At 41.7% G+C, this 15,916-nt stretch overlaps 1 protein-coding gene across 1 annotated transcript in view; it reads left to right on the top strand.

Annotated features, from left to right (window-relative positions):
• Positions 1 to 15,916, top strand: part of UNC13C (unc-13 homolog C) — a 536,500-nt gene that overhangs the window by 378,211 nt on the left and 142,373 nt on the right. The window contains exons 21-23 of the mRNA XM_083183881.1: positions 7,825 to 7,951; positions 13,140 to 13,236; positions 14,911 to 15,054. Of these exons, the coding sequence (XP_083040007.1) occupies positions 7,825 to 7,951; positions 13,140 to 13,236; positions 14,911 to 15,054 (368 nt within the window). The remainder of the gene's footprint in view (positions 1 to 7,824; positions 7,952 to 13,139; positions 13,237 to 14,910; positions 15,055 to 15,916) is intronic.

Below are 15,916 nucleotides of genomic sequence, written 5' to 3'. Positions count from 1 at the left end.
AATTGCAGCATCATGCAGAGGGTGTACGGCTATGATGACACATTCCACGGACTGTTACATAAAAAGCCCTCCCCTAATCTTGCTCCATTTTACTGTAGGCAGGATGCGGGAAGGTGATTCACCAACGTTTGTGTTTCTTCCTGACTTTCCAGGGGAGTAAGCAAGTACTGTACGACCTTGTATTTTCCAATAAATATATTTTATTAGCTGGAAATGATCCTCATGTTTTTCTTTATCCTAGCAACAAACATACTGTAAGGAAGCAATATGGTGAAGTAATAAAATTGCGAATGGGTATGGCCACCTGCCTTCTGGGGCGGGTGACTGACATTACTGGACGTCAGCTGCCCTGTTCTCGGAGCAGGTAGCCGCTAATCTACAGTAAGTCACCAAAGACTAACTTACATTAGCAAGCACTACAGAAATCATTCGCTGGTTGGCAACCATCAATTAATTTCAGGGCCGCTCGCAAGCCTGCAAATGGATGTTTATGTGAAACATCCATTCGCCATAGGCGTGCGCACAGGGGGTGCCGGGGGTGCACAGGCACCTCCTAATGACAGGCACCCCCGCACGATTGCAGCAGTTGAATAGCTTTTTTTTTTGCCGGGAGTAAAGCAGCGCAGGCTACAGTACAGACTATATAGTGAGGACCCTGACTGCCTGGAGGGGGAGCTGAACTGCTGAAGTGCTCAGGTCCTCTCAGGCATTACTGAGAAGCGCTGGCCGAGTGGCTGGGTGAGGACTTCCGGGTGTTTAAAAAGTGCTGCAGGAGTGGACCAGGGATTCTGCTAATTGGGAGGTGCTGGAACAGGGGGGTTTGTATGTTTTATGAGCAGTCTATGAGTTTGTTTTAGAGGGGGAGGGGGAAGGTAGAAAACGTGATTATATTGTTTTTTAATGATGCTGGCTGCTTTTTATTGTTTTGTCAAAAAGGTGTGTGTGTGTGCATCAGCTTTTTGTATGTATACTGTGTGTGTGCATAGTGGGGCTGTGTATGTGGGTGTGTGTGGGGGGGCTCTGTGTATAGTACAGTACATTGTATGTACATGCTGTGCCTGTATGTATACTATGTGTGTATATGTGTGGGCTGTGTATATGTATACTTGGTGTGTGTGTGCATAGTGGGACTGTGTATGTGTGTGGGGGGGGCCCTCTGTGTATACTACAGTACATTGTATGTGCATGCTGTTCCTGTATGTATACTATGTGTTCATATGTGTGGGCTGTGTATATGTATAGTGTGTGTGTGTGTGTGCACATAGAGGGGCTGTGTGTATATATTGTGTAATCATACATATATAAATAGCCACACTGACCCAGCACTCCAATCAAACACCAAACAATGCCTCGGTGACCGCTCACATGCACATGGGCAAGAAATAGACAATGATGTCCTGGAGGGAGAGGCGGGAGCGGTACTCTGCAGGACTTTCAGGCAAGATAAGTATCACATAACCAAAGCTGTGTATATGTATACTATGCGTGTGTAGAGGGGGGCTCTGTATGTGGATACTATGTGTGTGTGTGCGCGTGTTGGCTGTGTGTATGTATACTGTGTGTGTCGGCTGTGTGTATGTATACTGTGTCATACTTGCTTACAGTCCCAGAATGGATGGGAGGCTCATAAAAATTGGGTACTATTCCTGGTTCCTGGCCTTTCGGAACAGTAGTATGCTTTGTTGGAAACATGTTATGATGTTATTTCAGTATTAAAATGTGTGTGTGTGTGTGTGTATGAACAGAAACCCCCTCCCGAGAATCCTACATTTGCTCTTGGGTACTAGGGGTACAAGTGTCCCGGGCCCTGCCACTCTGAAGAGAAGGGCGGGCACGGGCCGCTGTACCTGAAACACCGCCCGCCGCAGCCACCTTCCCTTTTGAGCCGCTGGCCGGATGCTGCCTGCCGCTGACAAGTAAAGTAGCTTCAGTGTGCGGCTTGTAGCGTCTGGCCAGCGGCTCAAAAGGGAAGGTGGCTGCGGCTCCGGTGGGCTTCTGACAAGAAGAGCGCCCAGCGCTACCCGGAAGTGTGGATTCCGGGAGCGCTGGCATGCAGTGAGCACCCCCAGCAATGAGCATGAAACTTCCCCTGTCAACGAGGATTTAACCACCCCCTTCCCAGGGAGCATGAAACCCATGGTAAGGAGCATGTGACTCTTGGCAATTAGCATTTCACACCCCTTCCCCCACATGGCATAATCTGAGGCGTAATGTGAAATGGCCATCACGGTGTGAGGCATAGAGTGTAAGGTGCATCATGTTGTACGGCATAACATGTAATGGGCATCACAGTGTGAGGCGCAACATGTAATGAGAATTAAGGTGTTTGTCATAACATATAATGGGCATTATGCAATCTGGTATACTATGTAATGGCTGTGTTATGTGTATTATGCATTACGATATAAAATTGGCGCGCACTGTCCCTATTGCCCCTATTTCACTAACATTTTTCAAGCCTTGTGTAATGGGCATTACGTTGTGTGGAATGGGCATTACTGTGTGTGGCATGTGTGATGGGCATTATTGTGTGTGGCATTATGTCTAATGGGAATTGCAGTGTGTTGCATTATGAGTAATAATAGGCGATGATGGATACGCCCAGTAGGCGGTGATGGACACGCCCCTCTAATAGTGCACCCCCTAAATAAATGGGCTGCGCACACCTATGCCATTCGCATTGCTGCAGGGACATTCAATGTGTAGCCAGGGGTGGGCATTCACTCGCCCGTCGGGCGACGTTACAAGTTTCACAAAGCAGAAAACTAACGCTACTTTGTGAGCCAACCAGAATGAGGGCCAAGGTGTAGTCTGATGAGCTAACAGTTCTGCTGGTACTTGTTTCTTATCATGGCCACAATCGCGGGCATCGTGTACCTTAAAGTTAAGGTACACGATGCCCGCGATGGACCCGATTTCCTTTGAAATCAGGTCCATCTCTCCGTCAAAGGCATTAACATTGCCCCAGACGCGACCAACGCGATGCCCGCGATTTTGCCATAGGCTTCAATGTTCAAATAATTTTTAACATTGAAATCGGGAGCATCGCGTCGGTCTTGTGCCATTATAATGGCACAAGATGAGATGGACTTGATTAAGTCCATCTCACAAAGAAAACAATGTGAAATGGGCCAATATGACCCATTTCACATTGTATATGGCCCCATCGTCACCCCACGATTGACGCGAACCCGAAGCGTGTCGAGCGCAGCGAGCCCGCTAGGGGCGGCGGTTCGCGTCCTCCGACCTTTTCATTCCCCTACTATCCACGTCGGCGTGGAGTTGAGATTATAGAGTGTGGCGAGCACAGCGAGCCACCGAGCCCGAAGCGTGGCGAGCGCACGCGTATACCTGTGAAGTAATATGCCTCGCTGCGCTCGCCACGCTTCGGGCTCGATGGCTCGCTGCGCTCGCCACACTTTATATTCTCAACTCCACGCCGACGTGGATAGTAGGGGAATGAAAAGGTCGGAGGACGCGCACCGCCGCCCCTCGCGGGCTCGCTGCGCTCGCCGCGCTTCGGGTTCGCGTCAATCGTGGGGTGGCGTTGAGGGTGTCAAATTGGGGGTGTAGGGAATATTTTACATTAAATCTAATGTAAAATCGGGTCCCAAGGAACCCTATTCACATTTGATTCAATTAAAAAATCGCGTAGATCGCGTCGGTCGCATCACATGCGATTTGGTCGCATGCGATGCGACCGACGCAATTTTTCCAACACGACCACCCCGATAGAAATCGTTGTGGCCATGCTAGGAAACAAGTACCGTTCGCTATCCTTGGCTGATTTAACATCGACTCATATCCAGACCTGTTTCTATTCTTACCAAATACTAAAAGGCCACTTTTAAACATCACTGTTATTTTGCACTTAAATAATTTACCATGTGCTTTTTTGACAAGCAGTAAGAGCATTATGTCAAAGTCTTTGAAGTTAATGTAAAAACAAGAGCAAAAAAGCAACATCTTTTATCTATATGAAGAAAAAAAAGACTGTTAGTTGATTACAAAGTAGGGAGGAACCTTCAAAACTTTCTGTAAGTGCATTCCAAGTAAAAAGAAGTTAATTTATATATGTTTATTGATTTTATTCCACAGGATAAATGTGCAGAAATATCGTTTAAACCGACAACATCAAGAATAAATAAGTAACTAAGTAACTCTTGAAATTCTTGTACAGTGCACAGGTTAATTATGGATACGATTTCCATGTGCTGTATGGGGAAAAGTGGTGTAAGAGAAAAGCTTGTTTAAAAAGGACTTATTCCTGTGCATGTAGAGGAGTACATCCAGACATGTTCCTGTATTTACATTAAGGGGCAGATTCACATAGACACGGTAACTAATCACATGCTAATTGGTGTGCTGGGGCTATTCAATTACAGCCCGTGGACATTTTTTTCCCCAAAAGCTGTTTACTGCATGAGAAAAACGGTCTGTAATTGAATTGCTTCATGCATTAAAATCTGAGACTACCATCCTTTTCCCCGCATAGTAAATTAAACGAATTTAATCTGGATTTTTAGATATTTAGAGGAAGACGCATTTGAACTACAGTATATGTACATGGACAGCACATAGGAAAAGAGGCAGTAAACTTTAAACTTATAGTATACTGTATGTTCAGTTGGATGCATCTTATGTTTGTACATCCCAAAAATGGACCCAGTTGCAAAGTATATGTCACGTTAATTAATGTTATGTGGTTGTCACGCAATGCTCCTTTGGGAATGTATTGAATGGCCAGGGTATCTCTTGGGACCTGCCCTTTTTCTGGACAAAAACATACATTTCAACTAAAATCCAAGATGTACAAATTGTGGTTTTTTTTGTATACTATTTTTTTAGACTGTTACTTTGAATATTTAATAGGATGCAATAGCCTTTGAATGTACAGTAAGGTACCCTTTGAAGTGCATGTACTATACCTACTTGATTAATAAACAACCTACACTGTGGGGAAAACCATAGCAACAACCCATGTGAAATAGAACTCCCAACTTAGTAAATTTCCCCGTTTGTTATACTCTTTAGGCAGGGCCGGTGCAAAGCCTCTCTACGCCCCAGGCAATACCCCCACGGCCCGCTCCCCCTTTCCCCTCTGGGGAGGGATTTCAGCGGTTACCATACGCGCTCCGGTGGGGGGGGGTTGCGCGGACGATACTGCGGCATGGGGGGGATGTTGTGGGCGGCGTCCTAGGCAAATTCCTAGAGCTGCCTAGTGGTGATGCCGGCCCTGTCTTTAGGGTAACACATTGTAGGGCTCACACTTAGGGGGAAATTTATAAAGATGAGATTTCTATTTCACCAACCAAGCTCATCTTATAATTTCCCCCTCAGTGTATGGGCAACCAATCAGAATGTACTTCTCATTTATTTAGCACCTTCTAGAAGATAATAGATATGGTTGGCCAGAGCAACATCCCATCTGAAATGTATATCCCATCTTAGTGAATTTCCCTCTGAGAAGGGTAACCAATTATCTCTGCTAATTTTTCAGTTGAAACAGACTGATTGACATGATCGATTGACATGATCGATGTTCTGTATTCAGCCAATAACACATGAGATCCAGCATAAGTATCCAAGCCCATGTGTCATCGTGGCTCTTATGGTTGTCAGGGTTAATTAGATAGCCACGTCTCTAATCGGATACCGGCCCGAGTCAGACTAATGCCAATGTGTAAAATTACTTTAAAAGCCATGCAAGTCAAACATTCCACAATGTCTGCGTACCAATAATACCACAGTTACACTGGAATGTTTTGGGCATTCTTGAATTGTTTTTGGAGAAGGTTTGCACTGCGCTGCACCCGGGAAGGGGAGTGGGGGGGGGGGGTTTGGATTGGTGAGTGTGGGGGAAGGGGATTGACAAGGACAAAATGGGTAGGAGGATGGGGGGGGGGAGTGGGGGGGTTTGAGGTTGAAAAAAGTGTGGGAGGGAGAGACGGCGGGGGGGGGGGGGGGCGGCAAGGGATGGAGGTATGTACAGTAAATTAGTGCTGCTTATTCAAGGGTATTCCATTCCTAGGAAATACATTAAAGCAAAACGAACAGCCCACTGTCTGGGGTGGGATTGATTGATCTTGTGTGTAAAATGGTTTTAAAAAAGGAGAGAGAGAATAGAAATGTTATATTAAATGCAAGGATATTTATTTGTGGTTAATATTGTGATTGTCAATGTCAGTTTAAATCCAGTTAATTCACTGGATCAATGTCTCAACAGGAGGGTCAGCACAGTATTACCTCTTGCAGGTCCCCCCAGAGTAACACTGTGAGCAAAACCAAGCAATTAAGTACAGGTCAATTAAGGACAAGTACATGGTAAATAAAGATTGTTGCATTGAGTGGACAGGACATTGAAATAGTTATTAGGGTGGCAGAGACCTAGGGTTAGGTACTGTACCATTGAAAGGAATATGGAAGAAAAATAGTCTAAGAGAGTAAAATACATATGATGATTGAGGGCCCTGCTTGCGAGAGCTTACATTCTAAAGGGGTGGGGCAGACAGACAGTAGTGACACATAAGGGGTAGACACTGAGCATAAACAGGAGGCTAGAATAAAAGATTAATGGCCAGATTCTCTAAGCTTGATAAATTGGAGAGTGATAAACAGCCAGCCAATCAGCTCCTACCTGCCATGTTACAGGCTGTGTTTGAAAAATGTCAGGCAGGAGCTGATTGGCTGGCTGTTTATCACTCTCCATTTGATCACTTTTAAAGCTTAGAGAATCTGGCCCTAAGACCTTACAAGTTTAGAGACACACACAGACACACACATACTTTCTCTGTCCTCCTGAGTCCTGTCGCAGTGTGTAAGTAGTGCAGAGGCTGCAGCTATTTCTGTGTGTGACAAAATAAATTATTTTATTTTTCTATGGGTATTTTAAAGCTGTTTAAGTTGTCTTTGATCCACTACAACAACGTTATAAAATAGTGGTGTATCATTTAGGGGGCACTATAAATCTTATATTCACTATTGGTTTAAATTTAATGTGCACAAGCTAAACCTCCCAACAAAACTCATTCCAGGAGGGTCAAAATAGTCTCTACATAGACATTGGTCTTATATTATGATTGCAATCACCTATGGACACCTTTCCTTTCTATAGATCAACAAAGGTGACAATAATCATATTAAGAGGAAAGGTCCAGTAGAGTGAATGGTGTTCCTCCTGGAATTGGTCATGTTGCGAGGTATTCACAATTTAATATATACCCCCTCCCCCTTCCTCTGGTCTTAATGTGGGCCGGGTCATAGATGCAACTATGGCTGTGGTCTACAACTCAGAGCCAGCCCCTTATATCACACATGACCCCTTACATGAAAATACTTGCTTCTACCTTCATTGTTTGTGCTAGTAACTCCATACCGGTGATCATGAGTGTAGAACTCATGGGTTCTATTGACCTCATAACCACTAGGAGTTGCCTTTGCATTGCATGCTCCATTTATTAATGCTTCCTATGAATGCACGGAGTGGCATGTCCTTCTCTGACCCCGGCCACCTGATCAGAAGAGCAAGCACTGATTACCGTCCATTGTCAGGAGGGATCACGTTTGACATGCAGTGTCACTGCTTTTACAGCAAAGTCACTGGGTAACCAGCCTAAGAAATGTTTCCTTTTTAGGTTTATTCCAGTTACTGGTAGTTTTCTTACACCATGCTGCTGATGGTATTTAAGCTGCAGATCATGTATGCCCTTAACATATCACAGAATTCCCTTGTATACATTATGCACCATAATTTCAACAATGAAATTGCTACAATGTATTGTTACACAGAAAGTACAATTGAGTGTTTAAATCTTTCTATTACAGAACATGAAAAGCATCGTCTATGCAAGAGTACAGATTATATGAATTTGCACTTCAAAGTAAAATGGTTTTATAATGAATACGTTCGAGATCTTTCTGCATTCAAGGATTCCGTCCCGGAATATTCTCTGTAAGTCTGACTTTTGCGCTTCTAAATTAAATTAATATAAGTTAGAAAAAGATAAAATGGATCTGAAAAAAACACAAATAACCGCTTTCTCATTGTATACGGCTTTGTGGGCTACGAGTCTTACTTTTACAGGAAGTTCCCATATATGTAGGGGCTTAACATATCCAACTTAAGGAATACACTTTGCCATTTTAACATTTTAGCTTGGATTCTGCTTAGGGGACACTGAGCAGTCCAGTGTGTACTTTTTCCAATTTCCTAGTATCTAAAAATTGCCTGAATGTAATTGTATGTTTTCTTTATTTGGCAGCATATACAGTACACTTTTTTAAAACACCCATGATAAACAGCAAGATTTTAGTTGAAGTACTTAACCATTAATGACCCATTGTCCATTTAAATGGTTATCATTCAAACATTTATTGCATACAGTATAATATAAAATATCGAATGAGAATGAAGTGCAAGGTTTTATTGTAAGCATTGGCGTAATTAGATGTTCATTGGCCCCTTAGCAAAAGATTGAAAGGGGACCCTATGTACCAACTATTGTGATAAATGTATATAGTACATATAACTTATACAGTAAAGATGGCCCCCCTTCATCTCTGGGCCCTATAGCAGGCAGCTGTACCCCATTGTACAAAGCTTTATGCACTAAAAATGTTAATGACCAAAATGATCAAATTTTGGGGGGCTTCTTAGGGCCTCATTCATCTTCTTTACCAATGGCATCACTGGGATACACCAGAAACATACAGTGGTTGATAAAAGCAAAATCAAATCTAACTCTAATCTAAATTGAACAGTGCTAACTGCCTTCGATCTATATTCGCGGCACCGGGATCTAAAGCAGAAATAGACTTGGCAGGCATGTCTATTTGTTCTTTAGTCTGCCAGATCGAAGGCAGTTCAATTCTGCTCTATTCAGCATTCCCCCTCCCTCCTATTGGATTCCGGCAACTCGCCGGGTCCCGACGGCCGTCGGTTTCGAACCATGCCCCATAAGGCAGTACTAAAGAAAAATAATTTCTGGTTTCTTAGTATTCACGTAAGCCCTTGATTGCAACACAGCACAGACAACAGCAGACACCTGAAAAAAATCCTTTATCCTGTTATCCTTTATCCCTTCTCAATTTAGTCTCCTTGCAATGAAAATGTAAAAATGAAAAGGTAATAAAAAATGTAATCTTAAAATTGAGGGGCACATTAACTCTCGACTTAGCCTCCACATTTCTTTTTTTATAGCATGATATAGCTAATATAATAATATATACCAATGTGGGACTCATTTTGGTACGCATTGATGCACTTCCCTGTAGTTCTGCTATTATGTGCTATTCCTGCTATAAAGCGTAGCATACCAATAAATAGAAATAAAAACAGTAAACTCCCATAATGTGCAATCACCATTGATTTCTAATGCATTCTTTTTTGTAACAATTCACAGAACACAGTCAAATCAATTACAGTTCCCTGTCCAAAGTCCAAGATTGTGCGAGACTATAGTACTACAGTCTAGTATTTGCTGATAAATTTAGTCATTTTTCCAGCCAATCAGTGTAAAAAATAATAATAATAATAATAATTGTTCATGTGCAAAAGCAGAAAATGTCATAGAAATAATCAACTACTGTTCATTAGCCCTGATTCTGGTTGGCTCGCAAAATAGCGGGGTCAACTGAACACCCGCTACTCGCCGATTTTCTCCAAAGCGCTGCAAATGAATGTCTTGCATAAATATCCATTCACAGCCTTGCGTGGGTGCCCGAAATCATTCAATAGTCACAGACCACCGTCTCTGGTGTCTTAGATTATTGGTGCAGTGCTCCATGAACATGTTAGGCATCTGACATCTGGTGATGTCAGCTGTCCTCCCATGGAAGACAGGTAGCAGCCCCTGTTCGCACGGGGACACCCCCTGCCTGCCTCCTGCATGCCCCCCTGCTGTGAGCGCCTTGGAGACTAGGCAAGTCTCCGAGGGTGCCTGCAGTGAAGACCTGCACATAAACTATTATGCGCATGCGCAGGCAGTAAACATCGGTCGCCATTGTGAATTCGCAACGTAGCGACCAGATCAGAATGAGGTCCATAGTACATTATGAAATACTTTCTATAGACATCTATGGACAAGGTAGAATGTAACTCACACTTCAATTCGCATCCAGATGTTTACCCATTATAAAACCAATCATAAAGTGTCTCCATGGAGACACCTACAGCCAATTAGGGCTGAGGCCATTTACAGCACTATGACAGCTGCATTTCCTGCTGTCATTAGTGCGGAGAAAGCCACCTCACCCCGCAGTCAGTGCGAGAACCCCACGCCATTTTTATTTTATTTTAACTTTTACGCATTTTTTTAAGCCAGTGCACGGTCTCTGCATGGTTCTCTCAAATTTGCCAGTCAGAACCTGGTCTATTTGAGTTGCAATTTATGGTAACATTTACCAAAAATCGCACCCTGTTACATTTGCGAGTTATATGCTTTATAATGGGAAAACATCTAGATACGAATTGAAGTGTGAGAAAAAATCGACAGGTCAAAATGTGTGATTTTTACCGCAATTCGCATCCTATTACATGTGTGAATTTGGGCTTCTTTGCAGAAAATTTGCACTCTATTACATCTTGCCCAGAGTATCATGCAGATGTGGTTGCTGATGTAATTGCTATTTTTTTGCCTTCCGCAATTGAGAGTATAACCTGAACACAGGGTTGCCCACTTCTGCCTACTCATTTCCACCTCATGGCGTACATACAGTTGCTGAAAAATCTAACCATTGCCGCAGATCGAGTCATCACTCAGATTTTGAGTGCCTCCATAAACATGTAGGATGAGTGGCTCACCTGAGATGCCGAGGATTCTCCAGAAGCAAGTAAAATCGCAACTGATAATTTCTGGGTGGAGGCAGTTGGAGCATAGGTTTTCTAAACCAAAACATTACCTTGAAAGCATGGCAAATGACATCTAAAATGATACTTCTTACAACACAGGAAATTTGTTAGTGGTTTCTAACTTTTTCAGTTTAAGTCACCCTTAGAGCTAGACTTGGTAAATGGCGTCATTTTCAAGCCACCACTTCACGTCAGGTGTGACCTTGAAATCTAAAGCAGCACTACTATATAATGCAAAACAAGGGGGTCTTTGCACTCCATATTATATTGCCTTTATAAAAAAAATTCACAGCACCCTTAGGCCAAAAGAAATAAATGATAGTTCTGTTTATTGAGTAGCTAGCTCCAAATAACGTAATAACTATTTATGTCCTAACAACTTAGTAGATGTTTGAAAGAATAATGCATATAAAATACACAGAAAGGAAAACAATATTATTAGGTTTCAATTACTCACAGTTACTATTGGGAAGTGCGCACCTGCTGTTCGGTTATGGATTGTTTTTTAAGTACTTTTAATTAAGTCCAATTTATTTTTAGGTGAATTAAATATGAAAGGGTCCTGTAAAGATGTTGGCAGCCATGCAAAGACATCTCCTATATCACTGTAGGGATTAATGTACACTACAGATTTGCTGATCACAGTACAATCACTTTTGTTTGTGTGACCTCTCCAGAGTCCCATGCAGCATGCTTATCCAATGTGTAGAACATGCACTGTTCCTTCATCCAATAAGTGGCCACTCACAGAAAAATTATAAATTACAAGAGCAGTCTCATGGGACCACAAATCTTAGTATGGGGAAAAGAGAACATGGCACACACTTAAATTGTCAAACAAAGAATATACAGTACCATGTGGAAGAGACATAAGGAGAAGAACCAAATGGTGTGTGAATCAAGGCAGAGTGAGACAGTGCTAGATTTAGAGATTAAGCTTTAAAAACAAGAAATCAGGTGACAACTCTAGGCAATGGTGAAGGTGGTCACTGAGTAGGCCTGGCCTAAAGATGTTGGAATTAGTTATACCACAAAAATTATTTTCTGCTTAAATATCACAATACCATCAAAACTTGAGAAACATAGGAAAAATACAATTTTGGGATATTAATTTCAGTGTTTGGGGGTTGTGAATCTTCTTAAAAATGTCTTGAGCTCCAGATCCACTAGTTGCAATTTATGCTATGTGTTATATGACAGCCAAATAAATAATTGGGAGCCTCCAAGTGCTGAAAGCAATATCACTGATTATTATTATTATTATTTCCTGATCAAATGAGACTTGTAGTAGGTTAACCCCTTAAGGGGGGTATTCAATCCTGGGTCACGACTGTTGGGAAATCACGACAGTCGTGACCCTGGCCCCAGCCCACTTGACTGATATTCGACAGGCGGGAGTCGTCCCGCCTGCTTAATGACAAAAATGAGGTGTGCCCACGAGAAACGGCCATGGATCGTCAAGATACGGTTGTGATATTGACAATCCACGTGCATTCTCTGCAAAACAATCCTGACGGCTTTTAAAGTTGGGAAAGACAGCATTGCATAGGCACCAGCTGCTATTTCCCTTTTGCCTACTATATACAGAAATTGTCCATCACCTGCACCCTTGAGGTGGTACACTCCACTGTTCATGCTCCACATTTCTACCATGTTCTATTTCATCAGAACAAAGTCTTAAACATCCTGATACCTTGCTTAGTGAGCTCTGCCCACTAATTACCCATAATGAACCAGGAGCCCACAGGATCTTTTCCATTGCCTATTTCTATGGCCATTGAAACCAGCCCATGTTAGGAAAATCAGATTGAAAGCTGCACACAACAGTGCTGCTGACTGGCTAGATCATATCACGCAAGACACCTTTTTGTTTTCTTTGAAGATCTCACCAATACTAATCTTTGGTTAAAAAACATACAGAATAGATGATTTTTTTCAGCAATGGAGCGGTCACTCTACCTGCACCCCACCTGGCTACACATCTACTTATCCGTTTTTTGACCAGCTTCTGCAACAGTTTCAAAACAAATGTTCTCTACAGTATATTCTCAAAAAAATAAATTAAATCCATAAATCTCTTGGACCAGAGACAAAGTTCCTCTAACTAGAATATCAGATAGTGTTTTTACAGAGACATTTCCCAAATTTAGAATAAGAGAACACAGTGGCTATTATTATTTTTTATGTGCAAGATGGACACATAGGTACATCAGTGGAAATAAATATACTGAGGTTAATTCACCACCCCCTTTTACATTTTATTTCATATAGAATTTTCTCAATCTCCTAGGTGGTTTGAACCTTTTGTTATTCAGTGGTTGGATGAAAATGAAGACGTGTCAATGGAATTTCTCCATGGAGCTCTAGGAAGAGACAAAAAAGATGGAGTAAGTTGCAGACAGGTCATGACCCCATGGCATATTTTATAGAAGTAGCAACTAAAATTAGAGGACCTTTCAATCGGATTGATAGACAGATCGATCAAAATAGCAACAGCATTCAGGTTTATTAGTTTATTTAGCCAAACTATTTTTCTTACAGTATCTAAATGGGCACATAAGCACAGCAATGAGACAACTGTAATGGCATAATTATTCTACAACACAAAATATGTATAATCATTATAAATAAAAAACTATATATATTGATTATAGAAAGGCTAAGGATTAAACAAACTCTGAACTATAGATAAGAAACAATATAGACATGTGGATTCCAAATGCTGCTGTTGGTGGCTTCTTCGGGGCTTATTGGTAAATGCTGAAAGCAATACCATTAGACAAATAGAATATTATAAAAAGAACACCTTTGGTGATACATAGTAAAAAATTATGTCATCATAAATGTAATGACCATTGATGATCTCAGAATATTCCCAGCAGTGTCAGTGATGCATAGGAGTAAGTGAGGGGTGGTAATATAAAGATGCAGTCGGGTAGAGAGCAGGAATGGTGGGGAGAAAGTTTTAGGATAGGAAAGGGAGGGAAGGGTAAGTGAAAGGGTTAGCCGGGGAGAAAGTGTTAGGATAGGTCAAATGTATCACACTCCAGGGGGTTGACACCAAGGTGCTGGCTCCTCTGCAGTGATTAGAAGATGAGGCTGCAGTGTGACATTAGCTTGCAGTGCTCAGCTTCTGTCACTGGAAGGAGCTGGAAGTGCTGCAGAGTCTCCATGGGAAGCCCAGCATCACTGGTGATTCAACCAGGAGAATAAGCTTCTCACAAGGCCACGCCTCCATAGTGATGTAAACTGGAAAATTCCACAAGGCCATGCCCCCTATTAATATAGCCACACATAATTTTTGGCCATATGCGCATTGGGCCATAGGAGGGAGCTGTTGGCTGCATTGGTGCCGTGACTGGTATAGGTAAAAGAGGTAATAGAAAATGGAATAGGAGAGAGATAGGTGCTGAGAAATTTTTGCGGAATCTCTATTCCTATCGCATAATTTTTATATAAATATTGTTTTCGTGAAACAGAAAAAAGTTTACTTCTTAGAGTACGAGTTAAATGTAATAGGAACACATCTGAGAATGACCTTATTTTGAAAACAACCTGGTTTTGCCTTGTAAATAATCTCATAATACATCTATTCTTGCACGGAATCCTGGACCTTCAGCAGGTTGTGATCATATTGTGGGGGGGGGGGGGTCTTAGAATACACACCATATATACATTAGGTGCTATCATGCTGGGACTTTTAGTTCTGCAAAGAAAAACACATGGTGCAGATGCATACTCCATATTATTAATCAATAATAGAGGTTCTTGTTATATTAATTGGCCAAGAAACATTTGCCCACCAACCAGCTTCAAAGTGACCTCATTTCTGGTGAGTCCCTAATACTAAGTTTAAATGTGGGGTGCGGAACCTCAAAAAGGTTGGCATAAACCAGTCACCCCAGAGCAGCACACAAGTGAAAAACTAAGCTATAAGTGTATTAATAAGAAATAAGCAGAAGCTAGAGGATAAAAAGTGTAGTGCTAGAAAGTACAAATGTGATCATATTGTCCATGGTAATTTAAGCTAACGTCTCAGGTCTGATCCTTGCTTTCTTCAGTTCCAGGCAACATCTGAGCACGCCTTGTTTTCCTGCTCAGTTGTTGATATATTCACTCAATTAAATCAAAGCTTTGAGATTATCAAGAAATTGGAGTGCCCTAATCCGGAAGCCCTTTCTCATTCAATGAGAAGATTTGCAAAGGTAACTGGCTTTTATGTGTACATGCATTTTATTTTTATAAATGAGATGTTAAATCAGCTCAATAATGAGGTCCTTTTTGCCTCACAAATCTTACTGGTTTTAGAAAATTTTACTGAAATGTATTCAAAGTGCATTTTACAATGTAGACCTTTGCTTATTAACAAATCACCTGTATAACGACAAAAGACTGAGAGAAGCTATGTTTTATTCGATATGTTCATTACATTGGATTACTTATGAAAAGTAGTACAATAATCTGGTGTTGCCCATAGCAACCTGTCATATTCGCTTTTAACGCTTATCTGTATTGATCTAGAAGAGTGGCATTTATAATACAATGATTGGGAACATGGGGAGAGCCCGTTACTGGGGAATGACACTGGGCATATGGGGGAGGGACCATATTAGGATGAAAATACCCCGGCTCTTGTAACATGATGCTGGAGGTGTGGTAAGGCTACGCCCATAGAATTTCTGCGACCTTCTGCAAATGGGAGGTCATTCTGGGCCCATTGCTCAAGTACCCCTTGAATGGCGGCATTGGAGATTACTGTGGGCAACATCACTTATTTTTCCTTTGCATCTGGTTTCATAAGTGTCTTGTAGTATGCTGCCAATTTTGAGTCATTGTTGGAGAATGTAATTAAAAATGTAAAGATAACAGTATAAATTCATTACAACGTTGTTTCTTTATTATTCACTAAGCTTTAACCAGCACAAACTGTATACTAATTATTTCTGCTGCACTGTATGTAATCTTTACTTTCATATATACTGTATGGAATAGTTCTCGTTTCTAACCTGCACATTGTAAGCTGCCGTTCAGCACCAAACTGGTTGGTTTCAAATAGTAAATTCTGTA

The sequence above is a fragment of the Crinia signifera genome, chromosome 4 (assembly GCF_055691185.1).
Source record: "Crinia signifera chromosome 4, ASM5569118v1, whole genome shotgun sequence".
Classification (NCBI taxonomy): domain Eukaryota; kingdom Metazoa; phylum Chordata; class Amphibia; order Anura; family Myobatrachidae; genus Crinia; species Crinia signifera.
The sequence above is the reverse complement of the archived record's forward strand: the minus strand, read 5'-3'. Positions and strand labels throughout refer to the sequence as shown.